At 61.4% G+C, this 17,271-nt stretch overlaps 3 protein-coding genes across 3 annotated transcripts; 1 reads left to right on the top strand and 2 right to left on the bottom strand.

The window, feature by feature from the left end:
• Positions 1–434: 434 nt before the first annotated feature.
• On the bottom strand, positions 435–12,549 carry ASPACDRAFT_53248 (uncharacterized protein; the record flags this gene model as incomplete). Its single annotated transcript, XM_020202718.1, has 2 exons — positions 435–8,165; positions 8,227–12,549. The coding sequence occupies 2 exons, from the start codon at positions 12,547–12,549 to the stop codon at positions 435–437; spliced, it is 12,054 nt and encodes a 4,017-aa protein (XP_020054643.1).
• Positions 12,550–13,173: 624 nt separating this feature from the next.
• On the top strand, positions 13,174–14,761 carry ASPACDRAFT_31228 (uncharacterized protein; the record flags this gene model as incomplete). Its single annotated transcript, XM_020199797.1, has 2 exons — positions 13,174–13,761; positions 13,820–14,761. 2 exons carry the CDS (start codon positions 13,174–13,176, stop codon positions 14,759–14,761), a joined length of 1,530 nt encoding a protein of 509 aa, XP_020054642.1.
• A 519-nt stretch (positions 14,762–15,280) lies between these two features.
• Positions 15,281–17,066, bottom strand: ASPACDRAFT_61826 (uncharacterized protein; the record flags this gene model as incomplete). Its single annotated transcript, XM_020203707.1, has 6 exons — positions 15,281–15,642; positions 15,714–15,945; positions 16,013–16,084; positions 16,133–16,315; positions 16,373–16,796; positions 16,864–17,066. 6 exons carry the CDS (start codon positions 17,064–17,066, stop codon positions 15,281–15,283), a joined length of 1,476 nt encoding a protein of 491 aa, XP_020054641.1.
• Between the last annotated feature and the right edge of the window lie 205 nt (positions 17,067–17,271).

Here is a 17,271-nt window from a genome sequence, read left to right as displayed (position 1 = left end):
GACCGTGAACCATATGGACCTTGTTTGGTGTGGAGGGCAGAGGGTACCGTCACGTGACCCACCACTGAAGGCTTCGGCTTCGGCTTTCAGCTTCACTCCATTTCTACTTCTTCTTTCTCATATCACCCTCCATGTAGGTTGGTATCCTTGAACCAAAAAGAACTTGTTTCCTTGAGTCTACTCCTCTACGTACAACTTGTACATTATTCAGGAAGAGTTCTGAAACGAAGTTCGATACTCATGTGACAAATTACACTATCACCGGCTGGAATATATAGCCCAAAGTGAGGACAGAGATAGGCAGATCCACCAAACGCCTTGCTACTAATCAAAGAACAAGAAAATCATACAGATATCCAAACAGCCAACTGACACGATACCAACACAAGCAAGGAAAATCAAACTCAAAGACAGAAGAAGAAAAAAAGTCTCATCTAAACAGCCAGCGTCTCGCCCATGTACGGGAACCGCAACATCTCGCCCTTCTCCACCAAACTCTCCAGATAGATGGAGATCAACGGATCCATTCCCTCCTCGAGGGCCCGCGCAATCCACTCCATGAACTCCACCTCCGCGAACTCTTCCCCATAAAGCGTGCGCATATGCTCCACCATGGCCGGGAACGCGACCTTGTTGCCACTCGAATGATGCCGGAAGCGCACCTGCTGCTGCTGCTGCTGCTGCGGAGAATCCTCTCCCTGCGGCCCTGCGCCACGATGACGACTCATCTGAACGGCGGCGGCGGTCAACTCGCACGCCACCTCCTCAACCCGCTTGAAATCAAAGTACCCCTCCACGTTGGCGAAGCGCGGGATGGCCTTCATCTGCAGCGAGTAGCGCAGGATCGCGTTCAGCGCGTCCGACGTCGGCGCCTGGTCGCCGATCACCACGCACGGGCGGTGGATCTCCACGGGCATCGCCGTCAGCGCCGAGGCCCGCTGCAGGAATTGCTCGCTGGCCCACTTGGACGCCGTGTAGCCTTCACTGCCATTGGTGGGCGGCTCAGCGGCCACGGGACCCGGCACCGGGGCGGTGTTGTTGGCTGCGAGCAAGGGCACTCGGTTGGAGGAGATGTAGAGCAGGGGAACGGCGGCCGGGGCGCAGAGGGACGCCAGGAACTGAGTGGAATGCACGTTGGCCTGGCGCACGGAGGAGTAGTTGTTGAGGCAGTGGCCGTTGGCGCCGGCGTGGATGACCACGTCGATGGCCTCCTGCAGCGCGAGGCACTCGGACGGGTTGAGCCCCAGCGTCGAAGACGAAAGACTCCCCGTGTAGGCGACGATCTTGTCATGGGCCGGCAGGTGGCGCTGCTCGTCGGGTAGGACGGCCACGCAGTGCACTTTGTGGATCTGAGGGTCCTGCAGCAGCTCGTTCAGGATGCATCCGCCTAGAAAGCCCGTGGCTCCGGTCAGGAGCACCTCGATGGCTTGATCGTCGTTCATGCGGACGGCAGAGTGCTTGCTGGCGTTCCGCGCCGCGGTCACCAGAGACTTGGGAACGGCTGTCTCGGCCTCCCAGTCGATGGCCTCGTTCTCGATGACCTGGTGCTCGCGCTGGAGGTCGATCCGCGCGGTCATCTGGCGCAGCGTCGAGGCCTCGTACAGCTCGCGGGTGGAAATGGAGACCGCCATCGCTTCTTTGATGGCGTGCTGCAGTTTGATCAACCGCAGGGAGTTGCCGCCTTCGAGGAAGAAGTCCGACTCGGCCGTCAGCGCGTGCCTGGTCGGCGGCAAGACCTTCTCCCAAAGAATGCGGAGCTCGCCCTGACGAAGGCTCAGCTTAGGTGCAGTACCGTGCTGACTGGCATCACCACAAGAACGAGACGCCGAAGAAAGCGGCGCGGTGGCCAGGGCGTTGCGGTCAATCTTGCCATTGCTGGTACGGGGCAACTCGTCGACAATGACTACCTGGGCTGGACACATGTACTGCGGCAGAGGCAGGTTCGTCAACAGGTCCGCGATCACCGCCGGCTCGATCTCACCTGTCCGGTCACCGACCGTTGTCGCATGGGCCACTAGGAGATCGTCTCGCATGGTGACCACGACTGTCGAGAACAGCGACGCCCCTGCTTGCAGCAGAGCCCCTTCCACCTCCTCCAGCTCGATCCGAAGCCCGCGCAACTTAACCTGCGTGCTCCCTTCCAGCCGACCCTGGAAAACCAGCGTCCCATCCGCCGTCAATCGACCTTGGTCGCCCGTGCAATACCATCTTGTCGATGGCGATGCTCGGTCCGTGACGAAGCGCTTCGTTGTCTCTTCCGGCGACCCCCAGTAGCCCATCGCCAGCCCGGCGCCACCGATGCAGATCTCCCCGCGGAATCCGACCGGCTGAGGCCGGCCCGCCGCATCGACGATCCGCAGCGCGTAGTTGGGCAGAGCCTTGCCGACCGTACTCTGGGATTCAGGCTCATCCTCCTCCCTGGTCTCCAGCGAGATGCGGTGGAAGGTGGCCGCGGCGGTAATCTCGGTCGGGCCGTAGCAGTTCAGATACGACAGGGATGCGAGGCCCAGCCGCTGGAATTCGTGCAGCAGGGAGCGATGGACCGCTTCGCCGCCCATGCACGCCCACCGCCAGCCGGCGCACTCGGCCAGCGAGTCCCGCCCGTAGTGCAGCCAGGTCAGATACTCGGAGGGCGTGGCGATGGTCATGGTGACTTGGTGCTGGTGCATCAGTCGGGTGATGTGGAGCGCATCGCGGCGCGACTCGTACGGCACGATCACCAACGTGCCCCCCGTGCAGAGAGCGCAGAAGGTCTGGATCAGCGACATGTCGAAGCCCAGCGAGCTCTGCTGCAGCACGGTCTCGCATCCCGGCCGCAGACCCAGTGCCTCGATCTTTAGCGCAATGTGGTTGACAAAGTTGCTCTGCGAGAGCACCACCCCCTTGGGCTTGCCGGTCGAGCCGCTCGTGTACAGGAGCACGGCGGGCGATTGCGGCTGTGCAGTGCAAGGGATCGTCTTCTTGAAAGCAGCCTCGATCTCATCCACATTGATGGCCTGCAAGGCGAGGTTCTCCTTCCCGACGCCAAGCTGGGCAGCGCGCTCAAGAGTGGCCTCGTGGCAGAGCACCACGCTAGGCCGCGCACTGGCGACGATGGCCGTATGCCGCGCTGGAGGCAGACTGACGTCCAGCGGGATATAGACCGCGCCAATATGGAGAATGGCGAGCATCGAGGCCGTGAAGTCGACTGAGGGCTGGCACAAGACGGCGACCCGGGAGTCGGCCGTTTGACCTGCAGCCTTCAAAGCTGCAGCAATCGCGTTCACCCGCTCCGCGAGCTGAGCATACGTCAGCGCCTGACTACCGTCACGAATGGCGACCTGCTCTCGATGGGCTTTCTGCGCAAGCTGGACCTTCTGCGACAGCGTCCCGGGCCAGTGGAAGTCCACCCGAGGGCCCTGGCCGAGCTCGAGGGCCGCCAGGACTGCGTCGGGAGCATGGATGGGCACGTCGGCGACGGGAGTGTGGGTCATTGCTACCACGTCCTTCAAGACGCGCACATACGTGTCCAGGATGGTGCGGGTGGCGGCCGCGTCGTACAGGGACTCCTGGCAGGCCATCTCCAGGACGAAGCCGTCGGCGCCGTACTCGATGATGGCGAAGCTGAGGTCGTAGGGGTTCTTGGCCTCCTGGACGTCGGCCATGGTCAGGAAGTGGCCGGCGAAGGGGATCTTCTTGACGACGCCCAGCCGGTAGTTGACGGCGACCTGGAATAACGGGGTGTGGGCAGAGGAGCGCGCCACGTGCAGGTCGTCCAAGATCATGTCCAGCGGCACGGCCGAGTTCTGCACCGCGCCCAGGACCTTGCGCGCCGTCGTCTGCGCGATCTGCGCGAACCGCGCGTCCGGGGACACGCGGAACCGCACCGGCAGCATGTTCATGAAGAATCCCACCGTGTCGGCGAAGTCGTCGTCCAGCCGATTGGCATCCGCCACCCCGATGCAAAGGTCGTCGGTGCCCGCCAGCTGCGACAGCACGACCTGGAACACCGCCAGGTGGAAATGGAAGGCGGTGATCCGCAGTTTCTGGCACGCGGCCTTTAGCGCCTGCGCGACCTCCGGCCCGATCTCCTGCCACTCGTAGGTGGTGCGGAAGTCTTGCGTGCTGGGCCGCGTCTTGGTCTTGGACATGGGCAGCAAGGGCAACACGGGGGGGACGGAGGAGTACTCATTCTTCCAGTACTGCAGCTGGGCCTGAAACTGCCCAGTCTGCTGGTGCTCGAACTGTCGGCGCGTGTACTCCAGATAGGTCTTGCTAGTGTGCTGGAGGGGCTCCATGCGGTAGGCGGCGGACAGGTCCTGGATAAAGAAGCGCCAGCCGGTGGTGTCCATGATGATATGGTGATAGGAAAGAATGATGGTGTGCGACTGCGCGGAGGTTGAGAGCACTGCCATCTCCATGGTCTCGCCCCGGGCGAGGTCCCAGACCCGGGTCTTGGCTAAAGTCGCCTCCGCGGCGATGTCGTCGGCCGTCGCGTCGGCGACATGGCGGAAGCGCACGATGGGGGAGACGAGCACGCCCTGCATGGGCTGATTGTCCTCCTCGCGCACGAAGTAGCACGTGCGCAGGGACTCATGGTGCTGCATGGTGAGGGCGAGCGCGTTGCGGAGGCGCTCCATGTCCAGGTGGCCGTCAATCTCGAACTGGAACATGAGGTTGTACGCGGTCGGGTTGTTGAGGAACTGCGAGAGAATGTAGATCCGCGACTGACCAGACGAGAGACGCTCGCTCTCGATTATACCTTGGCCATAGTCATCATCGTCAGCGTCGCGTCGCACATCGGGGAGGGGGTCTTGTCCTACGTTCACCCCGGCTTCGTGGCCGTCCTTCTCGTCGGTGGGATCAACGACGCTGGGAGAGCTGCTCGCAGATGACAGATCTTGGTCGGCGGCCCCGAGGGAGCTGGTTTCGGCGGTTTCCGGGGCTTCGGATGGAGTCTGCGACGAGTCCTGAGACTCGTCCACAGTCGTGCTTTCGGTCTCGACCTCCTCTGCCTTAGAGAAGGCCGTTTGCTCCAGCTGCTGGGCGAGCAGCTGTTTTGCCGCGTTGGTGCACAGTTGGGCGATGGAGTCTCCTCCCAGGATCTTGAGGACGGGGATGTCGGCGCCCAGCTCGCGCAGGAACCAGGTGCGGATCTCCACGGCCACGAGCGAGTCGATACCCAGCTCGATCAGCGACACCTGGACCGAGACGCTTCCTGCAGGCAATTGCATCATGGTTTCAAGCTTGGCCGAAAACGCCTCCTGCGCGAGCTCCACAGCCTCGGCTTCGCTGCTCACCTCGCGGAACCGCTCCTTGAGGTCATCCTGGCCTGATCGAGCCACCACCTCGTTCCGGACATTGGTGGATGGCAAATAGTGCGAGAAGCGCGGATCGGAGGTCCAGGCTGGCTTGTGGCCGGCCGGCAAGGGCTCCGTCAGAGGGTCCATACCGACGCCCACTTCACACGGGCGGTGGCTGTCCGGTCGGCCGGAGATGATGGCCTCGGCGAACGCGTGGTGCACATCCATCTCGGAGATGAATTTGAACTGCAGGCGAGCGAAGATCTCCCAGATCGCCCGCTCCTGCCGGGTGGTGTAGCCGACATCGGTGACGAAGCCGATGTGGACGACCGAGGCGGCCAGCCCCCGCTCGCGACGCTGAGCGGCCAAGGCGGACATGAACATGTTCGCGGCGTGGTAGTTGGATTGGCCCTGAGTGCCGATGGTTGCACCGCAAGAGGAGAGGAGAACGAAGAAGTCCAAGGGCGTGTCGGCAAACACCTCGTCCAGGTGCTTGGACCCGTCCACCTTGGGCTTCAGGACGCGGTTGACCGCGTCCGCATCCATGTTGACGAACATTCGATCGGTCAGCACCATGGCCGCGTTGCAGACACCGGCGATGGGAGGCAGGGTGTTCCTGATCTGGCGCACCGTGGACTGAACCGACGCCCGGTCCGTGACATCCATCGACTCGACATGCACGCTGGCGCCCTTGTGGCGCGCATCCGCCAGCCAGCGAGGATGAATGTTCGGGTTGCGACTGGTGATGACCATGTGCTTCACTCCGTGCTTCAGGGCCCACTCACAGATCGACAGGCCGAGACCACCGGCCATACCGACCATCAGGTATGTCTTGGCGGGATCGAATAGAGTGGTCAGGTCGGGAGGCTGGACGACCAGGCTCAGAGAATCAGTCGTTTCAGTCCACGAAGTGATGTGTGTGATTTGCAGGATCGAGGCATCAACGCGTGCAAGCTGATCAACGTTCAGAATGGTGATTTCACCCGACACCGGCAACTCTGCATTCAAGGCGAAGAGGCGGTCTTGAAGAGCGGCGTATCCTGCAGCAAGTGAGCCGTCAGCTCGCAGGAGATCGAGCCCCTTCTGGAACACCCCACTGTCCAGCTTCGAAACTGCCCAAGGAGATGATAGTGCGGATTGGATACTGGATCCGAGATAGTCCGTGCAACCCGAGCAGTTCACAAAGATCGAGTCCTGGCGAGGAACCAGGCTTGGAATGACTCGTGGAGAACTGTGGGGGTGGATCCGGATCCAATCGCTGGGAACCTCTGCGTCTGTAGTGGATGAGCACACGAAGAACACCTCGATCGCGCGCTGCTCAGCCGTGGCAGCAATGACAGCGGCTAGACCACGCCGAGGCCGGTAGAAAATCACGGACTGCCCAGCGGGGACGGCGCTCAGCAGCGCATCGGCGAAGATCTGGTCACCTAGTCTCTCGAGGACAATTGCGTCGCAAGCCGTCTCGTCGATGGGGATGACATCCGTCTGCGGCACGCTCACCACAGAGGCATCAACATGCGAGATGGCCAGCACCGGAGTTCCCACGTCAACCTGGTGTCCAACCGTGAGGTAGAGCGTTTCCTGCTTGTCACCGCCGGGAACTGTCAGTGAGAAAGCTGCCTTGACCCTCACATCCTCGGCGTCATCAGCGAGACCACGGTTGTCTGCCTCGATCAAGGCTAGCTTGTCACCCTGTTGGACGAGGCGGATTGTCGCATCGGAGCCGGGCGCAGCCTTCGTGACCGTGCGGTAGCGCGCATTGTATCGGTCGTTCAGCTCCTGGTTGGGACGCAGACGGGCGATCAGAGTCTCATTCCCGTCGATGACCAGCTCCTGCTCGCGGGTCCACAGCAGAGGCGTTTGCTCGTCCACCGCCGACAAGATCTTCATCCGTACAAAGCCTTCCAGTACCGTCCGCGCGGAGAGACTGGTGTTGGTGATCGACTCCACATCCAAGGACTGGATGGAAACCTGCGGCAGCTCCTTGCAGATGGCGCGCGACATTCCCAAGAACATGTTCTGGTAGGGGTTCTCCGATCGCCGGCTCTTGGTGACCCAGAGCACGTTCCGCGCGCGCAGGAAAATCGCCTGCAGGGCCTTGAGCTTCTTCTGGGAGATGGGCGCGGCGAACAGCGGCGCGTCCAGCTCCTGCAAACACACCACATCCATGCGCGACGAGAGGCGGGAGAAATCTACGGCCTCGAGATCGCGGGCAACGACCACGCGGCTGCGCCAAGAGGGTCCGACTTGGCGTTGAATGGCGGTTGTGAGCTTGGAGACCGGGAGGGTGTGGCCACCGATGACGAGCAGCGAGTCAGTCTGGGGCACACTGTTGATGTATCCCAGCGGCTCGCGCAGCTTCAGCACGGTCTCGTCGACCGCCTGGCTGACCATGAAAGACATGCAGTGCTTGTTAGCGTCTGGCAGGTCGTGATAGACCAGGTCCACGCCCGAGTAGCCAGTATCCTGCAGGGTGCGATCCCAGTCCTCGGTGGTCATGCCGGGGTGGAAGCGGCGGCCTTCCTTCGCGCCCAGCCACCAGCCGGGCAGGCCGGCCATACAGAAGCCGATACGCATGATTTCAATACCGGTGATTTCCACCAGCAGCAGGAAGCCACCGGGCTTGAGCAGCGACCGGGCATGTGCGAGGGTGACCTCCATGCTGCCCGTGGCGTGCAGAACGTTGGAGGCGACGACGACGTCGTAGGAGTGCAAGGCATACCCCTGCGGGACCACGTCTTTCTCCACATCCAGCGTCTTGAACACCATCTTGCTGGCGAACTCCGAGAAGCGCTTGGCCGCGTTCTCGAAGAAACCGGTGGAGATGTCGGTATAGGTGTAGGTGTCGAAGCTCTTCCCGATTGATTGCAGGATGGCGTGGGACTAGAAGACAGTTATTAGCAATGAAACACGCTGGATGTGTAAAACACAGAAAGCCCCTTACCGTGGAACCCGTTCCAGCACCAATCTCCAGGTAGTTGGCCTGGGGGTACTTGTTCGAGATCTGCTGCAGAACGTTGCGCATGCCGGCATTGACGACGGCGAAACCGCAGCCCTCGTAGTACATGCGGCCGAAGCGGTCATCCTTCATCAAGACTTCCAGCATCTGGGTCTTGCCATGCAACACATCCATGAGGTTCTCGCCCACGGCGCGCACGATCTCGATATCGATCTGGCCGGGCCAGCGGTTGAAGATCTCCTCGATGACCTCGATCCGGTCGTCAAGCCAGCTGCTCTGGGCCAGCGGGTGAGAGTCCTCGCGGACCACCTGCACCCAGTGCTCGAAGCAGTCCAGCATGCGCTGGAAATACCACGAGAGCCCGGCTACCTCGCTGGGGTCGACTTGCTCGAGCACCCGCTGCACGTAGTAGAGCACAGCACGGTCGATGTCGGCCACGAGGGCGGTATCGCGCTCGACGTCGCCGGGGTCGCGCAGCGGCTCGAGCAGCGAGAGCGACGGGTCAGCCATAAAGACGGTGTCGAAGAAGAGCCGGCGGTCTTGCTCCGCCGTGGGCGGCGCGATAGGCTTCACTGAGAGGGCCTCCACCTGCAGCGCGGCTTCTCCGGTCACACCATCATAGATATGGATGTCACCGCTGAGCGACAGGCCGTTGCGGGCCGTGATGAAGGACTGGGTCACCGTGCGGATGGTGCCGGCCTCCGCCCCAAGGGTGACCCTTGGGTTCACGGCCACGCGTCTGATATGCACGGGCAGCACGCTGGTCGGCAGCTTTCCAGCGCTGGGGTCCGCGCGGGCGTGGAACAGATTCTGGAAGGACACATCCAGCAAGGCAGGGTGGACGACGTATCCCCCGCGCAGCTCCTCGGCCGACCACTCGGCCTTGGCCTTGGCGAAGTCCAGCCGGCGTTCGACGTCCTGCAGGCGATGGAAGATGCCCGTGTAGTTCAGACCCGCCTGCGCCAGCACCTCGTAGCCTTCCTCGCTGTCGACGAGGAGCAAGTTGGGCGGCGACGGGGCGCTGGGGGGCAGCTCGTCGCCCTCGGTCTCGCCCAGGTGGATGATCAAGCGGCCCTCGCAGGTGTGGACCATGGCGCCCGTGCTGGGGTCCGAACAGTAGCAGTAGGAGAAATGACCCTCGATGACCTTGGGGTCGCCGCTCTCCAGCAGCCGCACAGTGAAGATCGTGTCCTGGCCCTCGCGCGAATCCGGAACTACGATGGGCCGCCGGATCTCCACGTCCTGCACCTCCATTAACTGCACGGCTTTGCCGGCGGCGATCGCTTGCCCGGCCTGGAACGCCAGCGCGACGTACGAGGCACCAGGCAGCAGGGGCTCGCCCATGATCTCGTGGCCCTTGACCCACGGCAGCTCGCTGAGCTTGAGGACGTTGCGCCAGCGCAGCTCCCGATCGGTGTCGTCGGGCGTGCGGCGGCCCAGCAGCTCATGGAACACATCATTACCCTTGCGGAATCGCGCCGAGATGCGAGACTCCCGCCAATAGACCCGGTCGTGGTCCCAGGAGTACGACGGGAGGTCCTTCAAGAGCCTGGGAGCGCGGCGACTGCCTTCCGGCACCAAGGCGCGTCGGAGACCCGCGAAGCTGACAAACTGCGGCCCCAAATGTGCCCAGATGAAGCCGATTGCGTCGGATAGCGCCTCGACATCGCTCGCGCCACGCTTGAGAACACCGGTATAAGACGGGGCGGTGCCGAAAGCGGACTCCAGGGTCTGCTCCGTGGGGCCCTTCAGCGCAGGGTGCGGGCCGACTTCGATGGCCAAATCAAACGGACCGCCGTGCCAGATCGAGGAGCGCACTGCCTGCGAGAACAGCACCGTCTGCACCATGTTCTGGACCCAGTAGGGTCCCTTGAGGGACTGGAGGTCTCCCCGCAGCAGCTCGGTGTCGCCGCGGACGCTAGAGTTCCAGAAGCAGCCGTCGCGCGGGCGGCGGACCTGGATGTCGCAGGCCTCGAGGGACTGGAGGTAAGGGCCGGCGCAGCGCTGCATGTGGTGCGAGTGGTAGGCGGTGTCGACCTTCAGCTGGCGGGCGAACACGTTCTCGCGGTCGAAGTGCTCCTTGGCCTGCTGGATGGCATCGCTGTCCCCGGACAAGGTGACGCTCTGGACGCCGTTGCTGGCCGCCACGCTGATTCGGCCCTGGTACTCGGGCTGCCTGCAGAACCGCTGCGCTTCGCTATAGCTGATCCCCACGGCCATCATCGCGCCGCGCTCCCCGTTCGCTCCATGCGCCAGACCGGCGTATTTGCCGCGGTAGAAGGCAATCTGCATCGCCGCGTCCAGGGAGATAATGCCACAGGCGTAGACGGCCGCAATCTCGCCAGACGAGTGGCCGACCACGGCGTCGAAGTCGATCCCGCTGGCGAACAGCACTTCCAGGAGACCGAGCTGGATGGCCGTGCACACTGGCTGGGAGATGGCAGCTTCGCCGACGCGGGAGGTATCGGCATCCTTGCGCAGCTCGTCCACGAGGAGCCATTCGGGACGGTCGGGCAGCGCCTGGAGCACGGCATCGCACCGGTCGAGCACCTCCCGGAACAGCGGGGAGTGATCGAGCAGCATTCGGCCCATGCCGGGCCACTGGGCGCCTTGACCAGTGAACACGCCCAGGATGCCGGGCGTCTCGCTGGGGTTGATTGCCTGGTGGCGGATCCCGATTGTCTCCTTCTTCGCCACTTTCTTGTTGTCGTTGATGAACTTCTGCAGGCCGCTGACCAAGCCCTGGTGTGAGGACGAGGAAAAGAAAGCCCGCGCCCGGTGCGCTGTTCGGCGGGTCTGCAGCACGTAGCTGAGGTCCGACAAGTCTACCGACGGGTTTTCCTGCAGGTACTGTAGGAGTCCCTCGGCGTTGCCCAAGAGTGAGGCGCCGGAGTGAGCGGAGAGCACAATGGGGCCGAGTGGCGCACTACCTTCAACGACGGGTTCAATGGGTTCCTGTTCTGGAGTCTCGTAGCTATCCAAGATGACGTGGGCGTTGGTACCACCGAACCCGAAGCTGTTGACGCTCACGCGAAGAGGCACCCCCGGAGCGAGCTTGGGCCAGGGAACGGGCGCGGTCGCGATCTGCATAGGACCGTAGTACGGCTCGATCTTGGGGTTCAGCTCATTGAAGAGCATGTTGGGCGGGATGGTGCGATGCTTGATGGAGACCAGCGCCTTCAGGACACCGGCCAGACCGGCACACCCTTCCAGGTGACCAGTAACAGTCTTGATTGAGCCGACATATAGGGGTGAATTCTCGTCGCCTATTTTCTCGCCTGTGGAGGCATCCTCCCCGAGGAGGGCCTCACTGATCGCTTGCGCCTCGACGGGGTCACCCGCGGCCGTGCCCGTGCCGTGACACTCGAAGTACTGACACCGATCCCTGATGGGGTCGAGGCCGGCCCGCTCGTATGTGCTCCGAATGAGGGCCGCCTGGGCTGCCGATGTAGGCATAGTGATTCCCTGGCTCTGGCCGTCGGAGTTGATCCCGCTGCCCCGGATCAAGCCCTCGATGTGGTCATTGTCGCGGATAGCCTGGCTGAGTGGCTTCAGCAGGATGGCGGCGGCGCCCTCTCCGCGCGCATAGCCGTTGGCGGTCTTGTCCCACATGCGCGACTGCGAGTCCGGGGAGAGCATGTGCAGCTTCGATTCGGCGACGTACATGACGGCGTCGAAGATCAGGTTAACCCCGCCCACCACCGCACAGTTGACCTCCCCGAGCTGCAGACTCTGGACCGCCTGGTGCAGGGCTACCAGCGAGCTGGAGCAGGCAGTGTCGACGGTGACCGAGGGCCCGTGCAAGTCGAAAACATACGAGATGCGGTTCGCCAGGATACTCCGCGAGGTCCCCGTGCTGGTGTATTGCGGGATGCTCTCGAGGTCGCGCACCTGGATGTCGTGGTAGTCGTCGGTCATCACACCGACGTGCACTGAGGTCTGCGACCCGCGCATCTGGCTGAGCGTGTAGCCGGCGCTCTCGAAGGTCTCGTAGACGGCTTCCAGCAGGATGCGCTGTTGCGGGTCGATGGTGTCGGCCTCGAAGGGGCTGATGCCGAAGAAGGCCGGGTCGAAGAGCCGACTGTCTTCGGCCAGCAGGTAGCCCTGGCCCTTGACGTCGGTCGAGCCATGGGTGTCCCCGGACGGGTGGTAGAAGCGCTGGAGGTTGAGGTTCTGGGCGTTCAACTCTCGCCGCACGTCTCGGGGCTGGCGGAGGAGGTCCCAAAGTTTGGAGGGGGAGGAGGCTGAGCCGGGAAAGCGACAGGAGGAGCCAACGATGGCGATGGGTTCAGGAACGGGGTTAGACATTTTCGGTTGTGGTTGTTGTTGAAAGAGTGGGGAGTGTGTGGGAATAGCGAGTCACTGCTATCCGCGACAAGTCGTCCTGAATTCTGTTGAAGTTGAGGGAGAGTTGTACAAATGATCAGATGATGGGGAGATGCCAAGTGGTGCGATCGTAGAGCGTATGTATATGTCTGCGATGTATAGTATGCACAGGCATCTTCAAGCCCCCGGCCCCAGCCTCATCCTCAGACCCGCCGGAGCGGACATCCACGCGGACTGAACCCCTGTCTGCCACGCGGAGAAGTACATCCAATAAAACTGCACCCAATGAGACCGTCGGACAAGGCTGAAGCCTGCGGTGTGGAGTCGGAGAAGCATATGGACAGGAGAACCATTAGGTCTGGAGGTGAGTTTCAAAAGTCCGGTGGTTGCGGTGCTGATGTCCGGTCAGAATCCATCCGCCCCGGAGCTGCCCGCCAAGCAACGCCGGACTGGCCTTGCCCTTGAACTCGGGCTGACAGACAATAGGATAGATATATGAAATAATCCGGCCTTCCGATTAATCAAACGCTACTGCCAACTTGCTTGGTTAGAATTTTCAGATCATTTTCTACCGTGCAAAAGCAGCAACAACACGACTTTTCCATCATGTTGGTGCAGTACCAGAACCTCCCCGTGCAGAGCCTGCCGATTCTGCTCCTCTGTTCTGGCTTCCTGGCCCTTCTGTTCCGGTCCTTTGTTCGGCGGGCGAGCGACCTGCGCAAGCAGCGGTCCTGGGGCTGCAAGTCCGTCCCCTCGCGGTTCCAGTGGGAGCCGTTTTGGGGCGTGGATCTGGTGTGGACGCAGTGGCAGGCGCTGCGGGGCCACTACTTCATCCCCTGGCTCAGCGAGCTGCACAAGGGACAACCCAAGACCTTCCAGATCACCTTCATGGGCACGCGGGTCATCTACACGATCGAGCCCGAGAACCTCAAGTCCCTGACGGCCATCAACTGGAAAGACTTCGCCATCAGCCCCCTCCGTCGCTACAAGAATGCCGGCGCCGCGTTCGCCAACCGCGGCGTCAACGTCGTCGACGGCGAGGACTGGGTCTTCAGCCGTGCGCTGATCAAGCCTTTCTTCATGCGCGAGGTCTACGCCGACACCGAGCGGCTGCGCTCCTACACGGACCATCTCCTGCGTATTCTGCCCCCGGACGGAGAGACGGTCAACATCCAGCCCTACCTCCAGCGATGGGTGAGTTTCCCCTCCCCTCTCCGCTAGTTCATGTTCATTCAACTAACACCGCACCCAGTTCCTCGACGTGACCACCAACTTCATCTTCGGCGCGCCCATGGACGCATTGACACACCCGGAGCGAGCACGAGTGACCTGGGCAATGCTGGACGTGCTGCGGGGCAACCGACTACGACTACAGATGTACAAGGTGATGAACCTGATCGACTGGTCATGGTGGCTGCGGGCGATCAAGATCGTGCACGCGTACATGGACGAGCACCTGGACCGGGTGTACGCGGACATCGCGGAGCGGGAGCGGCGGATCGCGGCGGGCGAGGACGTGGGCCCCGAGCGGCTGGATCTGCTCTGGTACATGGCGAAGCACTGCCCGGAGCGGGCGGAACTCCGATCGCAGCTGTCGCTGCTCTTCGTGCCCAACAATGACACGACCTCGATCTTCACGGGCAACGTGGTGTGGCACCTGGCGCGAAACCCGGAGGCGTGGGCGAAAGTGCGCGCGGAGGTGCTGGCCCACGGCGACGCGCCGCTCACCTTCGAGGCGCTGCGGAGCATGAAGTACCTCAACGCGTGCATCAACGAGACGCACCGGCTCAACCCCAACAACGTGTCGCAGGTGCGCATGTGCATCAACGATACCACCCTGCCGCTCGGGGGCGGGCCCGACGGCAAGTCGCCGATCCTGATTCGGAAGGGCGATGTCGTCCAGGTCACGAAGACGGTCATGCAGAAGGATCCCCTGTACTTTGGGGAGGATGTCGACGCCTTCAAGCCGGAGCGCTTCGTCGATCAGTCCCATTTCTGGGAGTTTGTCCCCTTCGGCGGCGGGCCCCGCCGCTGTCCGGCCCAGATGATGGTCCAGACGGAGACGGCGTATATCCTGGCCCGGTTGGCGCAGGTGTACAGTCGCATTGAGCCGCGCGATGAGAATCCGTTTGTCTCGGTCATGCGCATTGGGCCGTCGAATAAGACGGGGGTGTTGGTTGCGTTGCACAAGTAGGGGTTAGGGGGAACGTGAAGGGGAAATGCAGAGCGGAGGCCGGAAGTGCAGGCCGGCTGCGTGCATGCAGGCAGGCAGGCGTACTCCGATCCCTGCTAGTCTTGTCCGGGATGAAATTGAATGTAGCTACTCCTTACCTGGTTGGTTCTTGTTTTGAATGAAGAAAAAAACGTGGTTTAGAATTTTTCATCGCGTGTGAACAGATGCTGTACTCGTAAAATCCACAAGGTGTGCAGTAGAGTATGTGCATTACAATACCAGAGTCAGTCCTTTTAGTTCCTCTCCATTCAAAAAACCGTGTATCCCTTATATCTCAATCACGATACTATCTTTAGACCGTCTTCAATGTATCCAATAGCCTAACCACCCGGACAACGAGGCTGAATACTGTAATCTCGCAGGTTCCAAGAACAAACACCATAGATTTCAGAGACAACCATAACCCATAATCAAATCCAACCCAGCCATCCAACTAACATCCCGAAGCAACAAGCCAAATATAGCAACACGTCAACCGCCTTACTTCAACGCCACCAACCGGACATCCACCGTCCTCCCCTCTTTGGCACTCTCAGTCACGCTCTCCAGCCGGAACCGCTCCAGCACCTCCATCACTGTCAGCTTGAACACCGCATCCGCGACATTCTTCCCCAAGCACCGTCCCGACGCCGCCCCCGTCCCAAACCGCATGAAGCCACAGCGCAGCTCCTGGCTGGCCACCTTCAAAAACCGATCGGGGTCGAACCGGTCCACACCAGTAACACCCCAAGTGGCGGCCCCGTTGTTCAGGCGACGCGTGTCGATCACCACCGGCGTGCCGGCGGGGATGTTGTACCCGCCAATCTTCTTGGGCTCCGCCGTCGCTTCGGGCATGGAGAACCCTGCAGTCATATCGAGGTTAGCAATGCCATTTCTTTTCGGACAGTAAGAAGGAATGCTTGTGGTCACCCACAGAAGGCAGGCGAGATGCGCATGCTCTCCATCAGCACGCGATTGAGCAGGGTATCCTGCTTGGCGAGGTACTTGGACAGATCGAAATCGGGCTTCGCCTTCCACTCCCGGATCTCCTGCCGGAGTGCCGTCTGAATCCGGGGGTTGGCGGCCAGGTTGGTAAAGATGGTGCGGAAGACCTCGGCGCTGATGTTGACGTTGGCGAAGAGGATCTCAGTCAGGGTTGCGAGGAACTGTGCTGGGGTTTAGTCTAGTGATTATATAGAGTTAGTTTGGGAGGGGTTTCGGAGGCGCACGTACGGCGTCTTCGGTGAAGTCTTTGTCTGGCTCCACGCCGCGGTAGATTGTCTCAACGGGACACGCCCAGCCACCCTGGTGGTGATTAGTACTGACATTTCGGGGGTAAATGAGAGTGCTTACGACACGGGCGTTCTCGACGATCAGCCGGTTGAACTCCTGCCACCGGGTATGGAATTCCTGCAATCGCTTGCGCGGGGCGCTGGGCAGCAGGTTGTAGAGCTTGGAGTCCGGGTGCTTGCTGACCAGCATGTCCATCATGATGGCGTCGTGCTGGTCGTTCAGCTCCAGCAGCGTCCAATAGGACTAGTTGTATCCTGTCAGTTCCCGATCCGCTATCTCAATTCAATATGGTAAACGTACTCGATCATCGAAAGCATCTTCATACAGGTGCAGCGAGAGCAGCTTGAAGACCAAGAACCGGAAATCGACCTTGCTGTCGAGCTCGCTGGTCGCCGTGGGGGCCTTGCTCTCCAGCCACGCCTCGATCTCCCGCTGGAACCGGGGGATCCGCTGGGCGACCGGGTGGAAGGCGAAGGGCGGGTCGAAGTGCTTGCGGATCGCCCGCCAATGGTCGCCGTACTGCACGCCGACACAGGGGCCCAGAAAGCGGCCAAAGGGCTCGCCCAGGTTCAGATTGCGGGGCTTGGTGTGGCTCTTGCTGTCGCTGCGGTAGAACTCGTGGACTTGGTCGGGCTGGCTGATCACCAGTTCGCGGTAGGGCCCGCTGCGGATGAGATACGGCTCGGTGCCGGCGAGAGCCTCGCCTTGTTCGGACAATTCCCGACTTGAGAGTTGTCAGTGAGCCCAATCAGTAGTCCCTAGTGTAGGAAACGCTCACGGGCTATCCTCACCTGCGAATGAATTTGGACATGCGCACGTCAGCGGGAAGCTCGGCGATGCGCTTGCCCTCGTCGGTGGTAAATTCTCTCGGTCGTCTTATGGCGTTCAATGCGAAGGCACTGACGAAGACGAGCGCCGAACCAGCCACTGCACTGACATACTGGCTCTTGGCTTCGTCCGTCTGGAATTGCTGCAAGAAAGCGCTGGTTGCCATGTTGGAGTTCCACGGGTTGGGATTGTCAATGTGGCTCTAAGGAATTAACGATTCACTTGAGACAGGGAGAAGGCACCATCAGAAAAGTTGGATCATGTCAGTAGATAACGTATGTGTTCTTTTTCTTTACCAGTTACTGCATTGGTCTCCGAAACCTCTCCTGATGCATCCTCCGGACAATGACAGTGAAAAGTAAGCAGCAACT

This window comes from Aspergillus aculeatus (genome assembly GCF_001890905.1).
Source record: "Aspergillus aculeatus ATCC 16872 unplaced genomic scaffold ASPACscaffold_11, whole genome shotgun sequence".
Lineage (NCBI taxonomy): Eukaryota > Fungi > Ascomycota > Eurotiomycetes > Eurotiales > Aspergillaceae > Aspergillus > Aspergillus aculeatus.
The sequence above is the reverse complement of the archived record's forward strand: the minus strand, read 5'-3'. Positions and strand labels throughout refer to the sequence as shown.